Here is a 24,633-nt window from a genome sequence, read left to right on the forward strand (position 1 = left end):
ACTGCAGCATGCTTTTTGGTTGCCAACTGTATAAAAAGCCTGGCTCGGATTCAGAGAGAATTTACGCCGGCGTATCCATAAATACGATGCGTAAATTCAAATCTGCGCCGGCGTATCTTCTTTCTGTATTCAGAAAGCAAGATACGCAGACATTAGCCTAAGATACGACTGGCATAAGTCTCTAACGCCGTCGTATCTTAGGGTGCATTCTCACGCTGGCCGCTAGGTGGCGCTCCCGTCGTTTTCAGCGTAGAGTATGCAAATTACCTACTTAAGCCGATTCACAAACGTACGTGCAGCCCAGCGGTAGTTTTTTACGTCGTTTGCGTAAGTCGTTTTCGTCGTAATGTTGCTCCTGCTATTAGGAGGCACAGCCAATGTTAAGTATGGACGTCGTTCCCGCTTTCGAAATTTGAATTTTTTACGTCATTTGCGTAAGTCGTTCGCGAATAGGGCTGGACGTAATTTACGATCACGTCGAAACCAATACGTCGTTGCGCCTTACTTGGGAGCAATGCACACTGGGATATGTACACGGACGGTGCATGCGCAAAACGTCAATCACGTCAGGTCATCATATATTTACAAAAAAAGGGATTTTTAATACAGCTTACCTGTAAAATCCTTTTCTTGGAGTACATCACGGGACACAGAGCGGCATATTCATTACTATATGGGTTATATGGAGTACCTTCAGGTGATGGACACTGGCAATCTCAAACAGGAAGTGCCCCTCCCTATATAACCCCCTCCCATAGGAGGAGTACCTCAGTTTTGTAGCAAGCAGTATGCCTCCCAAAATGGTCCCCATAAGAGGGGTGGGAGCTCTGTGTCCCGTGATGTACTCCAAGAAAAGGATTTTACAGGTAAGCTGTATTAAAAATCCCTTTTTCTTTCTCGTACATCACGGGACACAGAGCGGCATATTCATTACTAGTGGGATGTCCCAAAGCAATGCTTACAATGAGGGGAGGGAGACATCTTCCCAAGACAAAAGGATTTAATTTAGAGATATACTCAAATCATAATAAATCCAACTTAGTTGAGAAAAATAAATTTAAATTTTAAATTTTACTCAAAAGGGAGCTCCCGGACTCCGAGGGTCTCAAACTGCAGCCCGCAGCACTGCCTGCCCAAAGGCTGCATCAGTATTCCTTCTTACGTCCAACTGGTAGAATTTTGTAAACGTGTGGACAGAAGACCAGGTTGCCGCCTTGCAAACTTGAGCCATAGAGATCTGGTGGTGTGCTGCCCAGGAGGCGCCCATGGCCCTAGTAGAATGAGCCTTTAATGATAACGGAGGAGGCAACCCTTTCAAGCCGTAGGCCTGAGTGATTAACTGTTTAATCCACCTCGAGATGGTGGATTTTGCAGTTGCCTGCCCCTTCTTGGGCCCATCCGGTAAAATGAACAACACATCTGTTTTCCGGATCTTCTCTGTAGCTTTAAGATAGGCCTTCATGGCCCTGACAATATCCAAGGTATGCAGCAACCCTTCCTTTCTGGAAGTAGGTTTAGGAGAGAAGGATGGTAATACCAAATCCTGGTTTAGATGAAAACTGGATATAACCTTTGGTAGGAAGGAAGGATGAGGGCGGAGAACGACCTTGTCCTTATGTAAAATAAGATATGGTTCCTTACAGGATAAGGCTGCCAGTTCCGATACTCTTCTGGCGGAAACTATGGCGACCAAAAATACTAACTTCCTTGTCAGTAAAACCAAAGGAATTTCAGCCAACGGCTCAAAAGGTTGTTTCTGTAAACTTGACAGAACAAGATTTAAATCCCACGGACAAAGCGGGGATTTAACTGGAGGATTAATACGTAAGACCCCTTGAATGAAGGTCTTAACCAGCGAGTGGGTGGCCAGCGGCCGCTGAAACCATACTGACAAAGCTGAAATCTGTCCTTTGATTGTGCTTAATGCCAGTCCTCTACCCACTCCTAGCTGGAGAAAACTTAATACTCTATCGATGGTAAACTTACGAGAAAGCCATAACTTGGACTCACACCAGCCTACATAGGCCTTCCAGACCCTGTAATAAATCACCCTAGAGACCGGTTTCCTGGCTCTGATTAGGGTAGAGATTACTTTCTGAGACAGACCTCTACCCCTGAGAATCAGGGATTCAGCTTCCAGGCCGTCAAATTTAGATGCCGTAAGGCAGGGTGGAGGATCGGACCTTGCGATAGCATTACTGGCCGTAGAGGAAGAGTCCAAGGGTCTCCCACTACCATCCTTAGGATTAGTGAATACCATGCCCTTCTGGGCCATGCTGGAGCTACCAGGAAGACTGGTATGTGCTCCACCCTGATCCTGCGCAGCAGGCGGGGTAGTAACTGGAGCGGGGAAAATGCATAAAGAAGTTTGAACTGATGCCAAGGGCAAACTAACGCATCGGTTCCGCAGGCCCTGGGATCCCTTGTGCGGGACATGAACCTGTCTAGCTTCTTGTTCAGTCTCGATGCCATGATATCCACGTCCGGCACTCCCCATTACTGGCAGAGTGTCTGAAAGACCTGTGGATGCAGAGACCACTCCCCCGGCAACAGAGTCTGGCGACTTAAGAAGTCCGCCTGTAGGTTGTCGACTCCGGGAATGAATATAGCCGATATGCAGGGCACATGGGCTTCTGCCCACAAGAAAATCAAGCTCACTTCTTTCTGAGCGGCTTGACTCTTGGTTCCCCCTTGGTGATTTATATATATGCCACCGTCGTGGCATTGTCCGATTGTATTTTCACCGGGAACCCTTGTAGTTTGGACGTCCAAGCCCTGAGGGCTAGTCGAGCAGCTCTGAGCTCCAAGATATTGATGGGCAACTGCTTCTCTGCCGCTGCCCAAGAGCCCTGGCGAGTGCAACCATCCAAAATTGCTCCCCAGCCCATCAGGCTGGCGTCTGTGGTTACTATCTTCCAGGTCACAGGACTGAAAGTCTTTCCCTTCAGGAGATTCTGAGGGTTTAACCACCAAGCTAGACTTTGCCGCACTCTTGGTGAGAGTGGCCAAGGAATTTCTAAGGCCTGAGGCCTCTTGCTCCAGGCTGACAGGATGGCTGCCTGCAGGATGCGAGTGTGGCTCTGAGCGTACGGAACCGCCTCGAATGTGGCCACCATCTTGCCTAGTAGCCGCATACATAGGCGAACAGTTGGCCTTCTCTTGCTTAGAACCATTTGTATTAGCTCTTTGATGGCCTTTAATAGGGGTAGAAACACTCTCTGTTGTTCTGTATCCAATCTCATGCCGAGACAATCCAGCTGCCTTGTGGGCAGGAATGCTGACTTGTCTCGATTTAGGACCCAGCCGAACCTCTCGAGGTACTGAACCGTGAGGGCCACTGCTCTTTCCAGGCCAGGAGACGAATGGTCTACGACCAAGAGGTCGTCCAGGTAAGCCAGGACCGTGACCCCCTGGATCCTTAGATTGGCTACGATTGGGGCTAGGACCTTCGTGAATACCCGGGGGGCCGTAGCCAACCCGAAGGGGGGCGCCACAAATTGGAAATGATGCTGAGCCACCGAGAAGCATAGAAATACTTGATGTGGCTGAAAAATTGGCACATGAAGGTAAGCATCCTTTATGTCCATGGACGCCCTGAAGTCGTCCTTCTGGAGCACGGCGACAGCTGACCGAATAGTTTCCATCCGGAATGAGCGGACCTTTAGATACGCATTTACTCCCTTTAAGTCCAAAATTGGCCTGACATCGCCGTTGGGCTTTGGGATGATAAACAGGTTGGAGTAGAACCCCAATCCCTGTTCCCGGACTGGTACTTCTACTATCACCTTCTGGCATAGCAGATGATTCAATGCCGCCATCAATGCGGCTCCTTTCACAGGGTCGCCTGGTACTCTTGACTCCTGGTAATGAGGAGGAGGGAATTTTAGAAATTCTAGCTTGTAGCCCGTGGTCACGGAAGACCGTACCCAGCAGTCGGGAATGGTGGCCTCCCAAACCTCTGCAAAGAGACGCAGCCTTCCCCCCACCATCGTGGGTGGGGGCGCCCCTTCATAGGGCCGACTTAGGGGCTGGCTTCGCAGGCTTGCGGTACCACTGCTTCTTGCCCCCAGTGGCTTGGCCCTGCGGCTTATTGTTAATGCCTGATCTTGCAGGAGGCCGTCGATACTGTTTGGTATTAGAGGGCCCCTGCCCCGGGGAGGGCTGGCGCCTAAATGCGGGCCCTCGGGCCTTCTTCTTGACTGGCAAGAGAGTGATTTTGCCGCTTGATATAGTCTGAATATATCTATCCAAGTCTTCTCCGAAGAGACGTCCTCCATGGAAGGGAACCCTACCAGGAGTTTTTTGCACGGGGGCTCAGCCTCCCAATTCTTCAACCATAAGAGCCTTCTCATATGGATTAGAAATAAGGATAAACGTGACGCCTGCTGGATGGAGACCTTGATCGCATCCACCGTAAAGCGTATTGCCCTGGGTATATCCAAAATTCCTCTGCCTGCTGGGCAGGGATAAGTTTAAGCATTTGCTTAGTCTTATCTGATAATGCTTGGGCCACTCCAATAGCAGCCACAGCGGGCTGAACTATCGCCCCTGCTGAAGTAAAGGAGGCCTTAAGTAATGTTTCCAAGCGTTTATCAACCGGATCCCTAAACACCTGCAAGTTTTCTACAGGACAAGTTAAAGATCTGTTCACACATGAGATGGCTGCGTCCACAGTAGGGACAGCCCATCTCTTTGAAAACTCTTCCTCTAAGGGTTACCTGTCTGGCTTAGCCCAGTCCTGAAAAATCAGGTCCTTTAACAAAGGATGTACCGGGAATACCAAATTGGCTTGGGGCGCTTTCAGGGAGCCCAATGAGGATACCGCGGAGGCCAGAGGCTGAGGCACAGGTATCTTAAAAGCCAACCGCACCATATCCGTTAGGGACTGAACCCACAGTCTTTCTGCGTGAGAAGCTGAAAAAGGTTCCTCTATTGTAGAATCCTCAGAACCTAAATGGTCAAGGTGATCCTGACCTCCCTCTGTCTGGTCTCCCTGATCCTCCAATTCGTCAGTCGGAGAGGATATCCTCCTCCAGAGACTCAGACCTGGGAGACGGGGATCTAACCCGCTTCTTCCCTGCCAAAGATGCCGTAATTAGAGCGGCCATCCTCCTTTCCAATCCACCCAAGGTGGAGGCTAACATCTCTTCCGTTACATAGGAAGGAGCTGGTTGAGTAGGGCCAGCCATAGCACCTAGCAACCCTGATGGCTCACCTAGGACAACAACTTCCGGGCATTCCGGAGTAGTAGGGGCCACTAGATTTTGGATATCCTCAGAGCCCGATGGAGAACCTTTTGGTTTAACCGTTTTAGCGTTCTTAGCGCTACCTGCACCCTTAGGAGCCATAATATACAAATTCTGAGGCACTCCGCTAGTATACAACTGACTGTAATAGCTGGAGAAAATACACATATAATCAAATAAATGTGAAACAATAGGATAGGGTAATGTTAGAGGGACTCCAAACCTCCCATAACCTATAAAAAGGGAAAATCAATACTGAGCCCCAAGGGCTTCAACCAGAAAAAAACTTTTTTTTTTTTTTTGTCTGGTATTGACCCCCTAATGCTGGGCTAGGTGAGCACCCTAAGTGTTCAAAGGCGCTGCTTAGTACACAGGCTTGAATGCAAACTTTTAAGCCAGAGGCTCCTTAGTAAGGTGTACTTCCCACAACTGCCACCGGGTGTCACTGTGCCAGAAAGCTCTGTCAAACCTTCCTATGCTGTAGCCAGCATCGCTGCTCCGTGTCCCCTCACAGCCTTTACAGACTGAACAGCCCTCCAGGATTTATCCTCCCTGTGTGCAGGGGGGAGGAGCCGTCCGGCGTCAACCGCCCCCTCCCCGCGGCGTCGCCGCGCGCAAGCACGCGCACAGATAAGTAAAAGCGCGCACACGCGCACGCGTCAAACGCCGCTAGGGGAAGCAGGAAGCCATGTGGAGAGGAGACACCAGGACCCTAGACGCTGGAGCAGCAGACACAGGTAAAAGGGAAGCTTTAAACTGTCTCCCTAATGGTATGGTTCCTTCTCTGTGGAACACCCTGCCCAAAAAAAGGCCCTCCTTGTGACAGAAGCAGCAGCAGCCTACTAGCCCAGCCAGGGGAACTATACCTGGGTGTTTTGAGCCATCCCGTTTGAAAACTTTGTGGTTCTCCTTTGCCCATGCACAGAGGCATAAATAGGCTGCCCAAGAATCCCCTGTAGGAAGCCTACTGACAAACCAAGTTCCGTAGGCCCCCTGCTTACCTTTCCACGCCGCAGGGTATTGCTCTGCAAGAGGCCCAATCTTCACCCTTCACCGTGGGTATGGTCATAGACCTTCAGGGACTGGGGTCTTAAAAGAACACCACAACCTGGACCTATACAGCACCACTGGCAACAGGTATTCTCTAGGTTAGAAACCAGACCTGGAACCCAGGGTCCAGCCCTCCAAGGAGAGGCATTATAGGCAAAACCCCATCCACGAATTGGGGCCCGGGTACCGTCCACTTTGGCTATGAAGCACCTTGGACGGATCCGGTCAGCTGGCCCTGGTCCCAAGGACTACTACAGGCACAGCCTCAACGTGCACCAACACCTAAGACACTGGCGAAAAAACTGAGGTACTCCTCCTATGGGAGGGGGTTATATAGGGAGGGGCACTTCCTGTTTGAGATTGCCAGTGTCCATCACCTGAAGGTACTCCATATAACCCACTAGTAATGAATATGCCGCTCTGTGTCCCGTGATGTACGAGAAAGAAAAAACAGCCCCCCCTACCACAATTGAATTACGCGCGCTTACGCCGGCCCCATTTACGCTACACCGCCGCAACTTACGGAGCAAGTGCTTTGTGAATACAGCACTTGCTCCTGTAAGTTACGGCGGCGTAGCGTAAATCCGATACGCTGCGCCGCAGTATCATTGCGCGCCCCTACCTGAATCTACCCCCCTGAGTTTTACCATTAAAAGGTCTATCCGTTTGGAACCAGAGACAGAGCTGTGTGTGTCTCGTTTCTGGGGGAAATCCAATGGGTCCTGTCTGCTGGATTGTGGAGTGTCGGAAGCTGTCTTGGGTTGGTGGAATGGAATATTGTAACGGCGTTAACCCCTGACCGTTACAGTGTAATTACACATTATTACAGGGGATGGGCAGATCTGTTTTAAATGAATATGACCTACTCTGGATATAGGATGGTCACCTCTTGCCAAATTTTTGAAGGCTGTGAAGCATGATATTATATGTGTATGGGACTCTGTAGACACAGAGCTCCGGGGGGCCACAGTCACAGTGACCCAAAAGGAGCCACAGATGAAATAGCAAACAAACAAAACTAGACACAGACCTGTTCTTACTACCTACCGCTGAGGAACCGCTCCTCGGGCCCCTGGTTCTGGTCAGTTTCCCCAACATCTCAAATCCTAATGTGGTCACCTTTCCCATAGGCTTTATCACCTTTTCCGTTACCAGCTGACAGTCCACATAGAGTCGAACGTTTGTTTTAGAAACTGCCACTTGCAACTGGATGAAGAAAAAAAGAAATTGGACACATCAATATATCCAGCAAACAAAGCAGTTAAAACTTTTTGGGTGGGTTAGGCTCAAAGACCAGTAGATATAGCAGTAGAGAGGCACCCACCAACCAGCAAGGTAAATACATGAGCAGATCACCCTGGCAGATGAGGTGGGCTTAGGGTGACCACGTGTCCCGGATTGCCCGGGACAGTCCCGCATTTTGCAGTTCTGTCCCGGGCACCTTCAATCCAGGACAATACAGTTTCCCGGAATGAAACTGACACAGCCACCTGATGAGAGAGCGGGGCTGGGAAGCCGGCGTCCCTGACAACTGATGAGTCTTCAGCTGTCAATGGGCTTTCCCGCTGACAGCTAAATAAAAAATAAAGCTGCCAGTAAAAAAAAAATGTAAAAAAAAAAATCACTCCCCCTCCCCCTAGTCCATTCCAGACCCTTTGGGTCCTTTGGGGGCTTCCAGATTCTGATAACTTCTCAGCCTGCATGCCACCACAACCACCAGCCTGGGTAAGATGGGGACGTGATGTTTTGGGGTGGGGGTAGAGCCCGTGGGTGCTGGTATGGACTGGGGGGGAGGGGAACTATTTTTTTTTTGCTTTTTCTTTTTTTCAATAACCGGATGCCAGCAATTGCAACCGTGAGTCAATTTAAATGTGATTTGACTCTTTTTTTGTTTTCTTTAGAAATTTCATTTTTGCTGCAGCATGTTCTATACATGGTACTCATTCCCAACTTTACAGGCAGACTAAGGGGACCCCCTAGGCACGATATTTAGAGGAATTGTTCATTTTTATTGTTGCACTTCAAGAATAATTAGAATCACTGCTCCTGAAAACTGTTAAAATTGGCAAATTTTTGTAAAAGGAGGGGGGTGTCCCTGAATGGCAGTTCGGAAATGTGGTCACCCTACGTGGGCTCACATGAGGTGTGGGGAGTCTAAGCACTAACCGGTATTCTCCAGAGTTCCTGATAGTAGAGATGGGTTTTGCTGTATGTTAGTGCCAGGTCGTGGTCCTCAGGATTGCCCCACCAGGAGGTGAGTAAGCCGGGTTCCCATGACAGATACAGTAGGTAGGGATCAAGCAGGAGCGTAGTCAGTAAACAAGCCAAAAGTCAGTAACATGTCATTGCAGATTGGGATAAAGCAACAGAGTAGTCGTGGAACAAGCCAAAAGTCGTTAATAAGTGGTAGCAAAGATAAGGACGGAAAAGCAGGAGAGACAAGATCGAGATTGTAACGGAATGACCCGTGACAAACAGAAACTTTGGAAGGATGAGGGGTACTCCTGTGCCGAGGTCACCAAGGAGTCTTATGTCTAGGGTCACCTTATGTCCAATAGGGCCATAGGGTGACTGAGAAATATTAATTAGAATTTACAAGACAGGGGACATTACTGATAGTTCATATTGCAGGATCTTGTTGGTTGTTGTTGTTTAATTTTGACCCAACCAGTCAATAGTGACTAATTTCTCTGTGTAGACTGTTGACATGCTAATTGAGTCTGGTCCAGGATCTCTCATTATGTATGCGAAATACTGTTTTGTGTGTGGAATGGAACTTGTCAAGCTGTATGCGGAGACAGAACATCTGTCTAAAGATGTGGATTGAGGGGAAATCACTGTGTGATGGTGTTTTGTTTGAATTCTGTTAAGAGGAAAAGAGATTTCACCTCCAAATACGGAAAGGTTTTTTCACAGTAAGAGCTGTGAAAATGTGGAACAGACTCCCTCCAGAGGTGGTTCTGGCCAGCTCAGTAGATTGCTTTAAGAAAGGTCTGGATTCTTTCCTAAATGTACAGAATATAACTGAGTACTAAGATTTGTAGGTATAGTTGATCCAGGGTAAATCCGATTGCCTCTCGGGGGATCAGGAAGGAATTTTTTCCCCTGCTGTAGCAAATTGGATCATGCTCCGCTGGGGTTTTTTGCCTTCCTCTGGATCAACTGTGGGTATGGAGTTGGGTGTATAGGATTTTACTGTGTGTTTTTATTTTGTTTTTTGTGGTTGAACTGGATGGACTTGTGTCTTTTTTCAACCTGACTAACTATGTAACTATGTAATGAAGGAATGTGACTTCTCAGGTGGAGTGATTAGGTCATGTTAATTATAGACCGGCGCCGAAATGTCTGGAATGTTTAGCAATTAGCCCATCTGAAGGTGTATTGAAGCCCCCTCAGGGTGTGATGTGTGGGTGGAGAGTTTGATTGTTCCTGTGTTTACTGAAACATGGAAACAGGATCGTTCAAGGAATTGTTCAGGGAGCTGTCCAGTATCCTAAGTGGCTCAGAAAGAAGAGATACTACCAGGCACAGCAGAGGTTGCAGGTTCCGACAAAGGTCCTGACACTTTAAACTGGGAGGTGGGATAAGACGTTAAGCACCTTGTGGAAGCTGCCATAGAAAATCTTCTTCACTTCTTCTTCATCGAAGGTCACCTCCTGCAAGTTTCCCTCGTAGTCAGGGTTGAAATAAGTCAAAGACTGATGATTGGCTATGATGGAGAAAGAGAAAAGAATGAGATTTTATGTTATAGAAAAAATATAACTTAGGGAAAGGGAAGGTTAGGGAAAAGATGATTTATCTTTATATAAACAGAAGCACAAGCTGAGGATATGGGGTAGGTAATGGGAGTATTCAACACTAATTAAGCTCCTGACTCCTACCAGTGTGACTGACCTTCACCCAGGTGCACTGAGGGAGTTAAGTTTACTTCCTGAAATAATTCTATGTCAAGCCTGAGGGATCGCAGATACGGAACCAGTACTTAAAAACGGGACACAAGATCCAATCTACTGTAATTAAAGACCAACGAGTCTGAGATAAGCACACAGATCTGTTCATAAGATTACAATATTAAGACTTGGGGGGGAAAATAAATAGGATAGACGCATGCCTTTTTCTAATCCTTTTATCAAATGAAAACCTCCATGAAGAATTATTGCTTAATTAAATGGCTGCCTAGCATAAACCCATCATATTTTTAAAGGCACCAAAACAGTGGTGGACCTTACATTTTGTCCCTATGCTTCCAACTGCTTAGTTCATGAGAAGAAATGATCCAATTTGGGTGAACCCCATTTTTAAGGTGCCCCCACTCTGCGGAGAACCATTGAAGCCAAGGCATTTGGCTTCACTAAAGACTTAGGGCTAGATTCAGTAAGAGTTAGGCCGGCGTATCAGTAGATACGCCGACCTAACTCGGAATCTGCGCCGACCTAAGTTTAAGTGTATTCTCAAACAGAGATACACTTAAACCTATCTAAGATACGACGGCTTGCGCCGTCCTATCTTAGGGTGCAATATTTAGGCTGGCCGCTAGGTGGCGCTTCCACTGCGGTCAGCGTAGAATATATAAATCACTAGATACGCCTATTCACGAACGTACGCCCGGCCGACGCAGTACAGATACGCCGTTTACGTAAAGCATTATCAGGCCTAAAGATATTCCATCAAATAGCTGGAATAGTAATGTTAAGTATGGCCGCCGTTCCCGCGTCGAAATTCGAAAATTTTACGTCGTTTGCGTAAGTCGTCCGTGAATAGGGATTTACGTCATTTACGTCCACGTCGAAACCAATAGGCCCGTGCGGCGTACGTTGCCGCAATGCACACTGGGATATGTAGGCGGACGGCGCATGCGCAGTTCCAAAAAAACGTCGATCACGTCAGGTCAAACCAAATTACCATTAAACACGCCCCCTCAGCCTATTTTGAATTGGGCGCCCTTACGCCCGCCCGCTTTAGGCTACGCCGCCGTAACTTAGCAGGCAAGTACTTGCCTCGCTAACTTACGGCGGCGTAGTGTAAACACGATACGCTACGCCGCCGCAAAGTTAGGACGCCCTTTGTGAATCTACCCCTTAACTACCATTGAATGAGGATCCTTATCCAGCGCCTCACCCCTTCTAAGATGTTAATTACAGCCATGTCTTGGTGTCACAGTCAGGGGTCAGGCTTGGAGGCCAGTAGCAATAGCAGTAGAGAGGCTCCCACCGACCTGCTGGATTAGTGCAGTACAGTGGCGGTGCATCCATAGTGGGCGCAGGAGCGCCGCCCCCCTCTCTTCGCACCCTTCACTCAACAATAGCTATATTCATGCATTGCATGAATCTATGTACTGTCGCCGCTGCCGCCCACTATTCAGGTGTCCGGCCCCCTGTTGAGCGCCGGCCATCTGAATAACAGCGGTGGGCGTGTTTTGGAAGTGCCTGATTAGAGCCAGAGGCACTAATAGGCTTCCTGAGTAAAGCATGTGGGCTCTAATCGGCTTCCAAATGGTTAAACAGAGGGCGCACAGCTGTGCATTCTCTGTTTAAACAATGCTGTGTTAGGGAATCGCTTCCCTAACACTGACCCGCCAATAAGGCTCTACCGGGTGTCTGGTTACCAGTCACCTGATTGGCTGAAGGGACATCGATGACGGGAGAAGACATCGAGGGAGCGGAGGGAGCATGGAGAAGGATGGCGCTGACCCGGGGATGGTAAGGGCCGGGCTGGGGGAAAACTGGTTGCATTTGGGGGGAAACTGGATGCATTTGGGGGGGGGAACTGGATGCATTTGTGGGGGAAACTGGATGCATTTGTGGGGGAAACTGGATGCATTTGTGGGGGAAACTGGATGCATTTGTGGGGGAAACTGGATGCATTTGTGGGGGAAACTGGATGCATTTGTGGGGGAAACTGGCTGCATTTGAGGGGGGCAAACTGGCTGCATTTGAGGGGGGCAAACTGGCTGCATTTGAGGGGGCAAACTGGCTGCATTTGAGGGGGCAAACTGGCTGCATTTGAGGGGGCAAACTGGCTGCATTTGGGGGGGCAAACTGGCTGCATTTTGAGGGGGCAAACTGGCTGCATTTGAGGGGGGAAACTGGCTGCATTTGAGGGGGGAAACTGGCTGCATTTGGGGGGAAACTGGCTGCATTTGGGGGGGAAACTGGCTGCATTTTGAGGGGGCAAACTGGCTGCATTTAAGGGGGGAAACTGGCTGCATTTGGGGGGAAACTGGCTGCATTTGGGGGGGAAACTGGCTGCATTTGGGGGGGAACTGGCTCTATTTGGGGGGGAACTGGCTGCAATTGGGGGGGGACTGGCTGCATTTGGGGGGGGGGACTGGCTGCATTGGGGGGGAGGAACTGGCTGCATTTGGGGGGGAAACTGACTGCATTTAGGGGGGAAACTGGCTGCATTTAGGGGGGAAACTGGATGCATTTGGGGGGGGAACTGGCTGCATTTGGGGGGGGGGCTGGCTGCATTTGACAGGAAATTGGCTGCATTTGAGGGGAAACTGGGTGCATTTGGGGGGAAACTGGATGCATTTGGGGGGAAACTGGATGCATTTGGGGGGGAAACTGGATGCATTTGGGGGGGAAACTGGCTGCGTTTGATGGGCACAGTGGCGGCAATTGATGTTTTTTTTATTCAGTTTGTTTGCGACCCCCCAAAAATTTTGAGCACCAGCCACCACTGGTGCAGTAGCAGGTCATCTGAGCAGATGACAGGGGCTCACCAGAGGTGCAGAGTTTAAGGAATAACTGGTGTTCTCCTGTATAGAGATGGGTTTTGCGGCGTGTTAGTACCAGATCGCGGTCCTTAGGATCACCCCAATGAAAGAAAGAGCTGGGAACACACTGCTCAAAGCCACTTGTGAGATCTGATGAGCTGCTGAAGAGATCCGGTGCCTGCCTGGTCTGCAGCCAGGGAAATCCAATGAAAACAAAGAAGAATGGCGGCACATCCAGAAGTAAAATCAAAAGAATTCATTGAAAGTTCGTAAAATCAAGCGAACGTGACAAACAACAATCCAAAAAAAGGTGCTCAGTGCACTGCCATCATTCTTCTTTGTTCTCAGGATACCCCACCAGGAGGTGAGCAAGCTGGGTTCCATTAGAAAATATAGTAGGTAGGAATCAAGCAGAAGCGTAGTCAGTAAACAAGCCAAATGTCGGTAACTAGTGGTCACAGGTTGGGATCAAGTAGAAGCGTAGTCAAGGAACAAGCCAAAAAAAGACGGTAACGAGTGGTAGAGCACAATAATCTGGCAAATCTGGCAATAATCTGGCAAACAGGGAGTGCAAACGCTTGGCTAAAATAGGAAGTTCATGGGAGGAGCAAAGGGTTCAAGGTTAGAATCAAGGCAAAGAATCGTCTCGGGAGCTGTCCAGCATCCCAGGTGGCTCAGCAAGAAGAGACATCACCAGACACAGCAGAGGTCGGAGGTTCACTGAGAGTCGCTGAGATACACCCACTAGCCAAGATGTTTGCCTCCATGACATGGGCATCTGCAGGTAGGGGCAAGGGGGGTCAAGTGCCCCCCCCCCGGAATCAGGGATTGGATCTGCACATTCAGCACAGTGGCTTCGCTATGGGGGTGCAGGCAGCCAGCGGGGGTGACACCATCAAGGTGCTGTCAAACCCCCCATCAGTGTGACTGCAGGCTCTTTTCCCTGCTTTGTCCAGCACAGAACTCGGCGGCGCTGTGTCAGGAGAAAGGCGAGCTGTGGCCGTCAGAGGTTTCTCACACTCGCCACCCCCTTTCTCCTGTCAGGGAAAAGAGACAGCGGCTCTCACCAGGTTCCCCACCCAGCTTCGTGCCTGCTCCGTTCCTTCCCCATTGGCCATAACTGAGGGCCAATCAAAGTAGACTAGGAGAGGAGAGCATCATGGGACATGTAGTCCCGACGATTGGCAGCCCAATTTTCCACAGGAAGGAGGCTACAGCTCGGTTAAGGCTGCATTCACACTATAGCGTACTGAATCGCAGCGTTTTGTCCCGCGAATTGCGGCGGCAAATAGCGGCGTTTTGTACCGCGATTCGCGGCGACAAAACACCGCGATTGTGAATGCAGCCTGTGACCCCCCTCTATGGAGATGGTTCAAATCTCCTAGCCGAACGCCGAAAGACGCCTGAAAAAAAGGTCCGGGACCTTTTTTCAGGCGTCAGGCGTTCGGCGTGGAGATGTGAACCATCTCCATAGAGGGCAATGCTAAAGCATCCCTCTGGCGTGTCGGGGCGGCAGCGGCGTTCACACTACAGGCGTATATACGCCTAGGTGTGAACGGGGCCTAAGAGAGAGATTGAGAGACTGCAGCCTGGAAAAAAACTGATGGAGTGCTACAGGACAAAAAAAAAGGCGTGTGCTGGGCGGAAACCAGAGAGAGAGAGAGAGACACACACTGCCCAGTGCCACCAGAAAGAGAGCCACGCTGCCCAGTGCCACCAGAAAGAGAGCCACGCTGCCCAGCGCCACCAGAGAGAGAGAGAGCCATGCTACCCAGAGCCACGCTACCCATCGCCACCAGAGAGAAAGAGCCACGCTACCCTGCGCCAACAGGGAAAGCCACGCTACCCAGCACCACCAGAGAAAGCCATGCTACCCAGCGCCACCAGAGAGAGAGCCACGCTACCCAGCGCCACCAGAGAGAGAGCCACGCTACCCAGCGCCACCAGAGAGAGAGCCACGCTACCCAGCGCCACCAGAGAGAGAGATCCACGCTACCCAGCACCACCAGAGAGAGAGACACGCTACCCAGCGCCACCAGAGAGAGATCCACGCTACCCAGCGCCACCAGAGAGAGATCTACGCTATCCAGCGCCACCAGAGAGAGCCACGCTACCCAGTGCCACCAGAGTGAGAAAGACTGAGTCACTGCCAGGGTACAGACATGCTACATCACCCAAAGTCACCCCTGGGGAACCCAGAGGGAGCGATCGTCCAGACGGAGGGATCACTGCTGTAGCTTCGATCGGTCTGGTAAGAGGGCCTGCCGGCCATTATCCGTTACTTATCCTAGGGACTGTGCTATGTCTGCAGTCTCTGACCACGATAATGCGATAATGACATTGTCGAAAAAGGGGCGACGCATGGGTGACCCTAAAATGATGCCCCCCCTATGCTTTGTGATCTCCTGCTACCCACCTTACTCTTTGTCAAACCTTCATTCTTTTCTCCACCACATAGGAACCTAAATGATCACACAGATCCCCAACGTAGCAGAAGACGGCCGCAGGTTACAATTACTCCTCGTGCTCCAGGCAGCTCCGGCCATATTTTCCAAGTATATTAAAACGTGTAAAATGAGATCCAGGACAGGAAATCATTACAGCAGTGGACACGTTGGCAAGGAGAGGTTTAAAATAGAAAAAATATTAAAGTTCTGCCTCTGGGCTGCCTATTGAATAATGGCCTAGGATATTGCTCATGGTCCCCAATCTATTGATAAGGCTCTTGGGGGCCGTCGTCACCTGCGCTCTTCATACTGACCGCAGACCTGCCTGGTCCTTGGATGACCTCGTGGGGTTAAAGACAAGTCAGCGTTTTCTGTTATTAGGATCTCTGGATTTGTTCCTCTGTAAGATTCCATTGTCAGAAGACATATCTAGAACTCTTATTTCTTATCTGTGGAGGTGAGTTAAAGTGTATCTAAACCCCAAAACAAAATTGTAATACAGAACAGCTTAAAGGGGTTGTAAAGGTTTATTTTAAATTTTTTTTAAAATAACGAAAATACCATACTTACCTCCACTGTGCAGCTCGTTTTGCACAGAGCAGCCCCGATCCTCCTCTTCTTGGGTCCCTCGTTGGCTGTCTCGGCTCCTCCCCGCAAGAGCTAACTCCCCCTCGGGGAAGCGCTTTCCCAAGGGGGTTAGCTTGCGGGCACGCTCCTGTGTGATACAGTCAGTGGCCATAACCGCAGAGTGTATCACTCGCAGGGCCAGACTTACCATTGGGCTTGACTGGGCTCAAGCCCATGGGCCCCGCCCAATAGGGGGCCCCCGGGAGGAGGAAGCAGGAAGAGCCATGCCGCTGCTGATGAAGAGGTAAGAAGTCCCCTTCACCCCACCGCTCAACAACTACGATCGGCGCCCCCCTCAACAACTTTGATTAATCGATTCGGCGCCCCCCCCCCCCTGCTCAACAACTCCGATCGGCGCCCCCCCCACCGTGCAACAACTTTGGTCAGCTCCAATCGGTGGCCCCCCCGCTCAACAACTACGATCGGCACCCCCCTTAACAACTTTGATTAATCGATTTGGCGACCCCCCCCCCCTGCTCATCAACTCGGATCGGTTGCAGCCCCCCCGCTCACCTCCACCCCCCCTCCCCGCTTCTCGGCTCCAGGGGTCCCCTCAATCAACACTCAAGACCAGGGGCCCCCACCACCCTAAGTCCTGCCTTGATCACTCGGCCACGCCCCCCCCCCCCCCGGGCGCGCCGTGTCATTGATTTGATTGACAGCAGTGGGAGCCAATGGCTGGGCTGCTATCAATCATCCAATAAAGAGCCGCCTCAAGCTGGGGGAAAGCATCGTGGGATCGCGCCCACAGAGATTCGGGGCTCAGGTAAGTAAAACGGGGGCTCGGAGGGTGCAAAGTGTTTTTTCACCTTAATGCATAGGATGTATTAAAGCGGAGCTCCACCCTAAAGTGGAACTCCCGCTGATCGGAACCCTCCCCCCCTCCGGTGTCACATTTGACATCTTTCAGGGGGGAGGGGGGTGCAGATACCTGTCTAAAGACAGGTATTTGCACCACTTCCGGCCACACAGTCTCGGGCAGGCTGTGGACATGACGTCACATCCCGTCGCCCCCCCATTGTGTTCTGGGAACACTCGGCTCCCAGTACACATCGGGAGCCAATCGGCGGGCGCAGCGCGACTCGCGTTTGCGCCGTAGGGAACCGGGCAGTGAAGCCGGAGCGCTTTACTTCCTGGTTCCCTCACCGAGGATGGCGGGGGGACAGCAGAATGACAAAAAATCGCTTGTCCTCTGCTGCGATCAGCGCTGGACTCCAGGACAGGTAAGTGTCCTAATATTAAAAGTCAGCAGCTGCAGTATTTGTAGCTGCTGGCTTTTAATTTATTTTTTTCAGCGCACATCCACTTTAAGATGAAAAAACACAAAGCTTTACAACCCCTTTAAAATGGTAGCTGCTTAGTTTTATTTTAGTTTTTTAGTTTTTTCGGTTTTTTTTTGCCTTTATTTTCTTCTGGTGATCCTACCAGCAGGGCTCGGACAAGGGGTGGGCAGGAGGGGAAGCTGCCCTGGGCACAAAGAATAGACTCAGGGTGCCCCCCCCCCCTTTAAACGGCACGCATTGACAGTGGGGGCAGAGGCGGCTCTTTAATTAGGCAAATTAGGCGGTCGCCGAAGGCCTCGCGCTCACAGGGGCTTCGCAGCCGCCTAATTTACCTGACGGAGGAAGGGGAGAGCCCAGCATCGGGAAGAATGATGCCATTGCCTGCGGATGTGCGGGACCAATCTCCTCATGCACTAAAAATGTAATCCTTTTTCCCATTATAGGCATGAGTGGGGCCACATATCCAAGTTTAGCCTAAGGCCTCACAAAGCCTAGAGTGGGGGGAGGGGAGGAGCAATTCTGGATCCTTGCCCTGGGGGCTGGAAGACCCTGTCCGGGTACTTCCTACCAGCAACACACATCCTATCCTAGGGTGACAATGCTCACTAACTGTACTTTCACCATAACAGAAAAGAAAGGCGGAAGAAGAATCTCCTAATTCAAATAAACGATCCATAACGTCTTCTCAAGGCTCACACCCCGCCCCGTCCAAAGTAGAAACTTACGATCCGCGATTATCCCGACAATCGGCTGGAAATCTTCATCCGTCAGCTGCCATAAGGTGAAAGGTTCCCGAGCGGCATTGGCGGGCAGGCGAAGGAGAAAGCTGAGCCCGTGTTCCTGGGGGAGCCCGTGAGGATGGGCTTCTCTGAAAGAAGAAAAAGAAAATGGCGCAGTCAAGGTCATAGAAAAGGAAACGGACCTGAACAGCAGGGAGATCAGAATACACATGCTGCAGAATGGTTTAGAGCAGGGGCCAGTTTACTGTTCTATTAAAACTTTGGGAGGGCTGGACTGTAGCCAGTGGGAGCAAAATATATCCTGGTGTTAGTGGGAATAAGCAATCCCCCAATGTCATGGACCTTGGAATGCTGAAGGGTATCTCTTTGAAATCTGTTACACAGTGGGGGGTCTTCTTCTCTGTCTTAAAGCTCCAGACGGCTCCATTGTTCTGCGTCTGGCTATTGTGTACATTGATTACCCCCTGGGTCTTCCGTCTCATTACACATAACAGTCCCTCTATTCAAGCTATCGGACCAATCCCTGCTGACTCATGTTCAAGTCCTCATTTGCATGCCTAAGAGGACCTGAAGGAGAACTCCATGTACTTTACATTTGACCAATAGGAAAGCGATTGTTGGGGGCGGGATGTTCCAAATTCTGTTTAAAAGTGTGTTGTGTACTTCCAATAAAGGGCTTCCTGTTTGAACTTACATACAGCCTGCCTGGTGTTTGTTAATGGATCCCGAACGGCACATAGCTGTAGTTCGGATCCCGGAGCCTTGGATGACCGAACCATCAGACGCTGCGATCTGCGAGCTGACTCACTAGTAGCAGAGGAGTGTCGGGAGAGAGGAAGCGAGCGAGCAAGGGTCTCGTTACACCCATGATTGGTATCAATGGAAGGATTAGTGCGCCATTATTGGTATCAATGGGATTATTTGTGCCCCATCGTTGGTATCAATAGGAAAAATAGTGTCCCATCATTGGTATCAATGGTAGTAAAAGTGCCCCATCGTTGGTATCAATATTGGGAACAGTGTCCCATCATTGGTGTCAGTGGTAGTATAAGTACCCTATCGATGGTGTCAGTGGGAGGAATAGTTCCCCTCCCATCGGTATCAATGGGAGGAAAAGTGTCCCATCATTGGTATCAATGGGCTTTTTGGTGACCGATATCTGCTTGAAAATGCCTTACAATACCTTTTCCTCTGAATGAATATACTGGCCCAGATTCAGGTACATTTGCGCTCTATTTGCGGAGGCACAGGGCACCGATTTTGCCCTGCGCCCCGCAAATATTTTGCGCTGCCCTCGATTCACGGAGCAGTAGCTCCGTAAATTGCGAGGGCGCGCCGGCAAAATTGCCTGGCGTAAGCGCGTGCAATGTAAATGATCCCGCCGGGGGCGGGAATCATTTAAATTAGGCAACGCTCCCGCGCCGAGCGTACAGCGTATGCTCCGTCTGGAAACTTTCCCGACGTGCATTGCGGCAAATGACGTCGCAAGGACGTCATTTGCTTCAAAGTGAACGTGAATGGCGTCCAGCGCCATTGACGAATCACTTACGCAAACGACGTGAAATTCAAATTTCACGTCGCGGGAGCGGCGGCTATACTTTAGCATTGGCTGCCCCTACTATTAGAAGGGGCAGCCTTGCGCTAAAGTTGCCGTACGGAAACTCCGTACCTGGCTTGCGCGGGGCCCGCGCAAGTTTGTGAATCAGTTGGTAGTATGCAATTTGCATACTACACGCTGATCACAATGGGAGCGCCCCCTAGCGGCACACGCAAGAATGCAGCCTAAAATCTGCGAGGCATAAGAGCCTTATGCCGCGCAGATTTTAGGCTGCAGTCGGTGTAACGAGGTTCCTGAATCAGGAAAACTCGTTACACCGGAGCAAGTAAGCACTTGCGCTGCGTAACCTATGGTTACACGGGCACAATTGCTTCTTGAATCTGGGCCATTGGTAGTAATAGTGCCCCATCATTGGTATCGATGGTAGTAATAGTGCCCCATCATTGGTATCAATGGTAGTAATAGTGCCCCATCATTGGTATCGATGGTAGTAATAGTGCCCCATCATTGGTATCAATATTGGGAACAGTGTCCCATCATTGGTGTCAGTGGTAGTATAAGTACCCTATCGATGGTGTCAGTGGGAGGAATAGTTCCCCTCCCATCAGTATCAGTGGGAGGAAAAGTGCCCCATCATTGGTATCAATGGGCTTCTTGGTGACCGAAATCTGCTTGAAAATGGCATACAATACCTTTTCCTCTGAATGAATATACTGCTTTCTCTTCTAACACTGCAGTGCCCTGTGCTGTTAGAGCTGAGTAACAGCCACGCCCCACAATACAAGTACACAAAAAGGGGTGTGTTACACTAGCCGTGGGCGTGGCCTAACCAGCTCTTACAGTGTGCACTGAGCAGTGTGGTCAATCTCTAGTCCTCATTGGATGGCATAGTCAGTTTTAGACAGCCCTCACAATGGTTGTAACAATAAAGAGGAGGCGACAAAAACTGTTAGAACACTAGGGGGCAGATCCACAAAGAAGTTACGACGGCGTATCTATTGATACGCTGCGTAACTTCTATTTTGCTCCGGCGTATCTTTGTTTTGTATCCACAATAAGATACGCCTGAAGCTGGGCTAGATCAGACTGGCGTACGTCTTAGTACGCCGTTGGATCTAAGGTGCATATTTACGCTGGCCGCTAGGTGGCGCATCCGTCGAATTCCGCGTCGAGTATGCAAATTAGCTAGATACGCCAACCCACAAACGTACGTCCGGCGCATTTTTTTTACGTCGTTTCCGTAAGGCTTTTTTCGGCGTAAAGTTACCCCTGCTATATGAGGCGTACTCAATGTTAAGTATGGACGTCGTTCCCGCTGCAAATTTTTAAAATTTTACGTCGTTTGCGTAAGTCGTTCGCGAATAGGGCTTTGCGTAGAATGGCGTTCACGTCGTAAGCATTGGCTTGTTGCGGGTTAATTTCGAGCACGCCCACTGGGATACCCCCACGGACAGCGCATGCGCCGTTAAAAAAAAACGTAATTTACGTTGGGTCAAGTAAAATTAACATAAAACACGCCCACATTTTTAACATTTGAATTCCGCGCCCATACGCCTGCAGATTTACGCTACGCCACCGTAACTTTAGAGGCAAGTGCTTTGTGAATACAGCACTTGCCTCTCAAAGTTGCGGCGGCGTAGCGTTAATACAAAACGCTACGCCTGCCGAAAATTACGATCCGCTACGTGGATCTGGCCCGAGGAATCTATTTCTGTGACTCTCTTTTTTTTTATTTTTTTAACAAATTAATATTTCTGTGACTCTAATTAGGCTTTCTTTAAAACCAACCAAAAACTACATAGTATATTTTGCCAACTTGTCCCATAGTTTCCAATAGGGACTGCAGCTCCTGTCACATGATTCTGTGCAGTGGACGCATTGCAGGAAGCGCAAAAATAGAGTAGATGGAGAAATTGCTAACTATACAGATTAGGCTAATGGGGCATAAAAAGAGAAAAAGATAAAAGAAAATATAAAAAAAAATATATAAAAATACCATCACGTCCGATTGGAGTGTAAGTTTAAAATGTAAATTAATTTCCGCCTAGCGCAGACATTAACTGCCCCTCACCCCCTCCTCCTCGCTACATGTATACGTCTCTCAATGTTGGCCCGGAAGCGATACACGGGGTATCTACATAGAACCAAATCGCCGTCGGTCCTGTCAGCGGTGAGCGATTGGACGCATTAGTAGTAGGCGGCATAAAACGCTCCTACTAATGGAGGGAAGGGCGCCGGATTATCCGCATAGCAGGCGGCGCGGAAGGGAGATCGCAATCTTCAAGACGATTTCAGCAATAACCACGCCAAGCTAATTTAGGAGATCTGCAGGTTCACGTAGCGGGAATTAACATATCAAATGATGGTACTAAAGCTGCGTAGGGTTGATACGAGGTGCGAGGGGCGGCGCGCTCCCCCAAAAAAATATTGTCGCCTCTCATTACTGTACTTAGGTGACTTCTAAAGAGAATCTCCTGCGGAGAGTTTCGCAATATTTTACTTTGTATATTTAAATATGCGCAAAAAAAATGTAATTCATAAATATGAACCATTTGCAGTCAGCAGGTGGCGCTCCAGGCGAGGTCTGTCCTCTGCGAATGCCGATAAAAATTGACTAGTAGAGGCAGGTATGTCCTAAAGGGAACCTACTGTGCTTTTCTACAATGATTTCTTACAGCCAGGAATAATAAAATAAATTTTTTATGATTTGAGAAATGAAATATTCATATTCTGAGTTCCGTTTTACATCGATAACCTCGTGTTTCACTTTGTATTTTATCTGATGCAGTAATGAAAGAAGCCCGTTCTTTATAGGACTCCAGTCATCCCTCAGTAGGTGGGTCAGTAGGTCGATCTGTCGGTGGATCAGTTGGTGGCTCAGTAGGTGGCTCAGTAAGCAAATCAGTAGGTGCATCAGTAGGTGCATCAGTGGGCGGCTCAGTAGGTGGATCAGTAGGTGGCTCAGTAGGTGGATCAGTAGATGGATCAGTAGGCGGATCAGTAAAGGGATCAGTTGGTGGCTCAGTAAGCAGATCAGTAGGTGCATCAGTAGGTGGATCAGTAGGTGGCTCATTAAGTGGCTCAGTAGGTGGCTCATTAAGTGGCTCAGTAGGTGGATCAGTAGGTGGATCAGTAGATGGATCAGTAGGTGGATCAGTAGGTGGATCAGTAGGTGGATCAGTGGGCGGCTCAGTAGGTGGCTCAGTAGGTGGATCAGTAGATGGCTCAGTAGGTGGATCAGTAGGTGGACCAGTAGGTGGACCAGTAGGTGGATCAGTAGGTGGATCAGTAGGTGGACCAATAGGTGGACCAGTAGGTGGATAAGTAGGTGGATCAATAGACGGCTCAATAGGTGGCTCAGTAGGCAGATCAGTAAGTGGCTCAGTAGGTGGCTCAGTAGGTGGATCAGTAGGTGGCTCAGTAGGTGTATCAGTAGGTGGCTCATTAAGTGGCTTAGTAGGTGGATCAGTAGGTGGATCAGTAGGTGGACCAGTAGGTGGCTCAGTAGGTGGATCAGTAGGCGGATCAGTGGGTGGATCAGTAGGTGGATCAGTAGGTGGCTCATTAAGTGGCTTAGTAGGTGGACCAGTAGGTAGATCAGTAGGTGGACCAGTAGGTGGCTCAGTAGGTGGATCAGTAGGCGGCTCAGTAGGTGGCTCAGTAGGCAGATCAGTAAGTGGCTCAGTAGGCAGATCAGTAAGTGGCTCAGTAGGTGGCTCAGTAGGTGGATCAGTAGGCAGATCAGTAGGCGGATCAGTAAAGGGATCAGTTGGTGGCTCAGTAAGCAGATCAGTAGGTGGATCAGTAGGTGGATCAGTAGGTGGCTCATTAAGTGGCTCAGTAGGTGGATCAGTAGGTGGATCAGTAGATGGATCAGTAAGTGGATCAGTAGGTGGATCAGTAGGTGGATCAGTAGGTGGATCAGTAGATGGATCAGTAGATGGATCAGTAGATGGATCAGTAGGTGGATCAGTGGGCGGCTCAGTAGGTGGATCAGTAGGTGGCTCAGTAGATGGCTCAGTAAGTGGCTCAGTAGATGGATCAGTAGGTGGATCAGTAGGTGGACCAGTAGGTGGACCAGTAGGTGGATCAGTAGGTGGATCAGTAGGTGGATCAGTAGGTGGCTCAGTAGGTGGATCAGTAGGTGGATCAGTAGATGGATCAGTAGGTGGATCAGTAGGTGGATCAGTAGGTGGATCAGTGGGCGGCTCAGTAGGTGGATCAGTAGGTGGCTCAGTAGATGGCTCAGTAGATGGCTCAGTAGGTGGCTCAGTAAGTGGCTCAGTAGATGGATCAGTAGGTGGACCAGTAGGTGGACCAGTAGGTGGACCAGTAGGTGGATCAGTAGGTGGATCAGTAGGTGGCTCAGTAGGTGGATCAGTAGATGGCTCAGTAGGTGGATCAGTAGGTGGACCAGTAGGTGGACCAGTAGGTGGATCAGTAGGTGGATCAGTAGGTGGACCAATAGGTGGACCAGTAGGTGGCTCAGTAGGTGGACCAGTAGGTGGACCAGTAGGTGGATAAGTAGGTGGATCAATAGACGGCTCAGTAGGTGGACCAGTAGGTGGCTCAGTAGGTGGATCAGTAGGTGGACCAGTAGGTGGCTCAGTAGGTGGATCAGTAGGCGGATCAGTGGGTGGATCAGTAGGTGGATCAGTAGGTGGCTCATTAAGTGGCTTAGTAGGTGGACCAGTAGGTAGATCAGTAGGTGGCTCAGTAGGTGGATCAGTAGGCGGTTCAGTAGGTGGCTCAGTAGGCAGATCAGTAAGTGGCTCAGTAGGTGGATCAGTAGGCAGATCAGTAGGCGGATCAGTAAAGGGATCAGTTGGTGGCTCAGTAAGCAGATCAGTAGGTGGCTCAGTAGGTGGATCAGTAGGTGGCTCATTAAGTGGCTCAGTAGGTGGATCAGTAGGTGGATCAGTAGGTGGATCAGTAGGTGGATCAGTAGATGGATCAGTAAGTGG

At 49.8% G+C, this 24,633-nt stretch overlaps 1 protein-coding gene across 1 annotated transcript in view; it reads right to left on the reverse strand.

Annotated features, from left to right (window-relative positions):
* Positions 1-24,633, reverse strand: part of COL20A1 (collagen type XX alpha 1 chain) — a 142,950-nt gene that overhangs the window by 44,639 nt on the left and 73,678 nt on the right. Inside the window, exons 22-24 of the mRNA XM_040331623.1 lie at positions 18,097-18,239; positions 9,896-10,005; positions 7,344-7,502 (exon numbers count right to left, since the gene is read on the reverse strand). Coding sequence (XP_040187557.1) covers positions 7,344-7,502; positions 9,896-10,005; positions 18,097-18,239 — 412 coding nt within the window. The remainder of the gene's footprint in view (positions 1-7,343; positions 7,503-9,895; positions 10,006-18,096; positions 18,240-24,633) is intronic.

Source organism: Rana temporaria, chromosome 12 (assembly GCF_905171775.1).
Source record: "Rana temporaria chromosome 12, aRanTem1.1, whole genome shotgun sequence".
NCBI classification, from domain to species: Eukaryota; Metazoa; Chordata; class Amphibia; order Anura; family Ranidae; genus Rana; species Rana temporaria.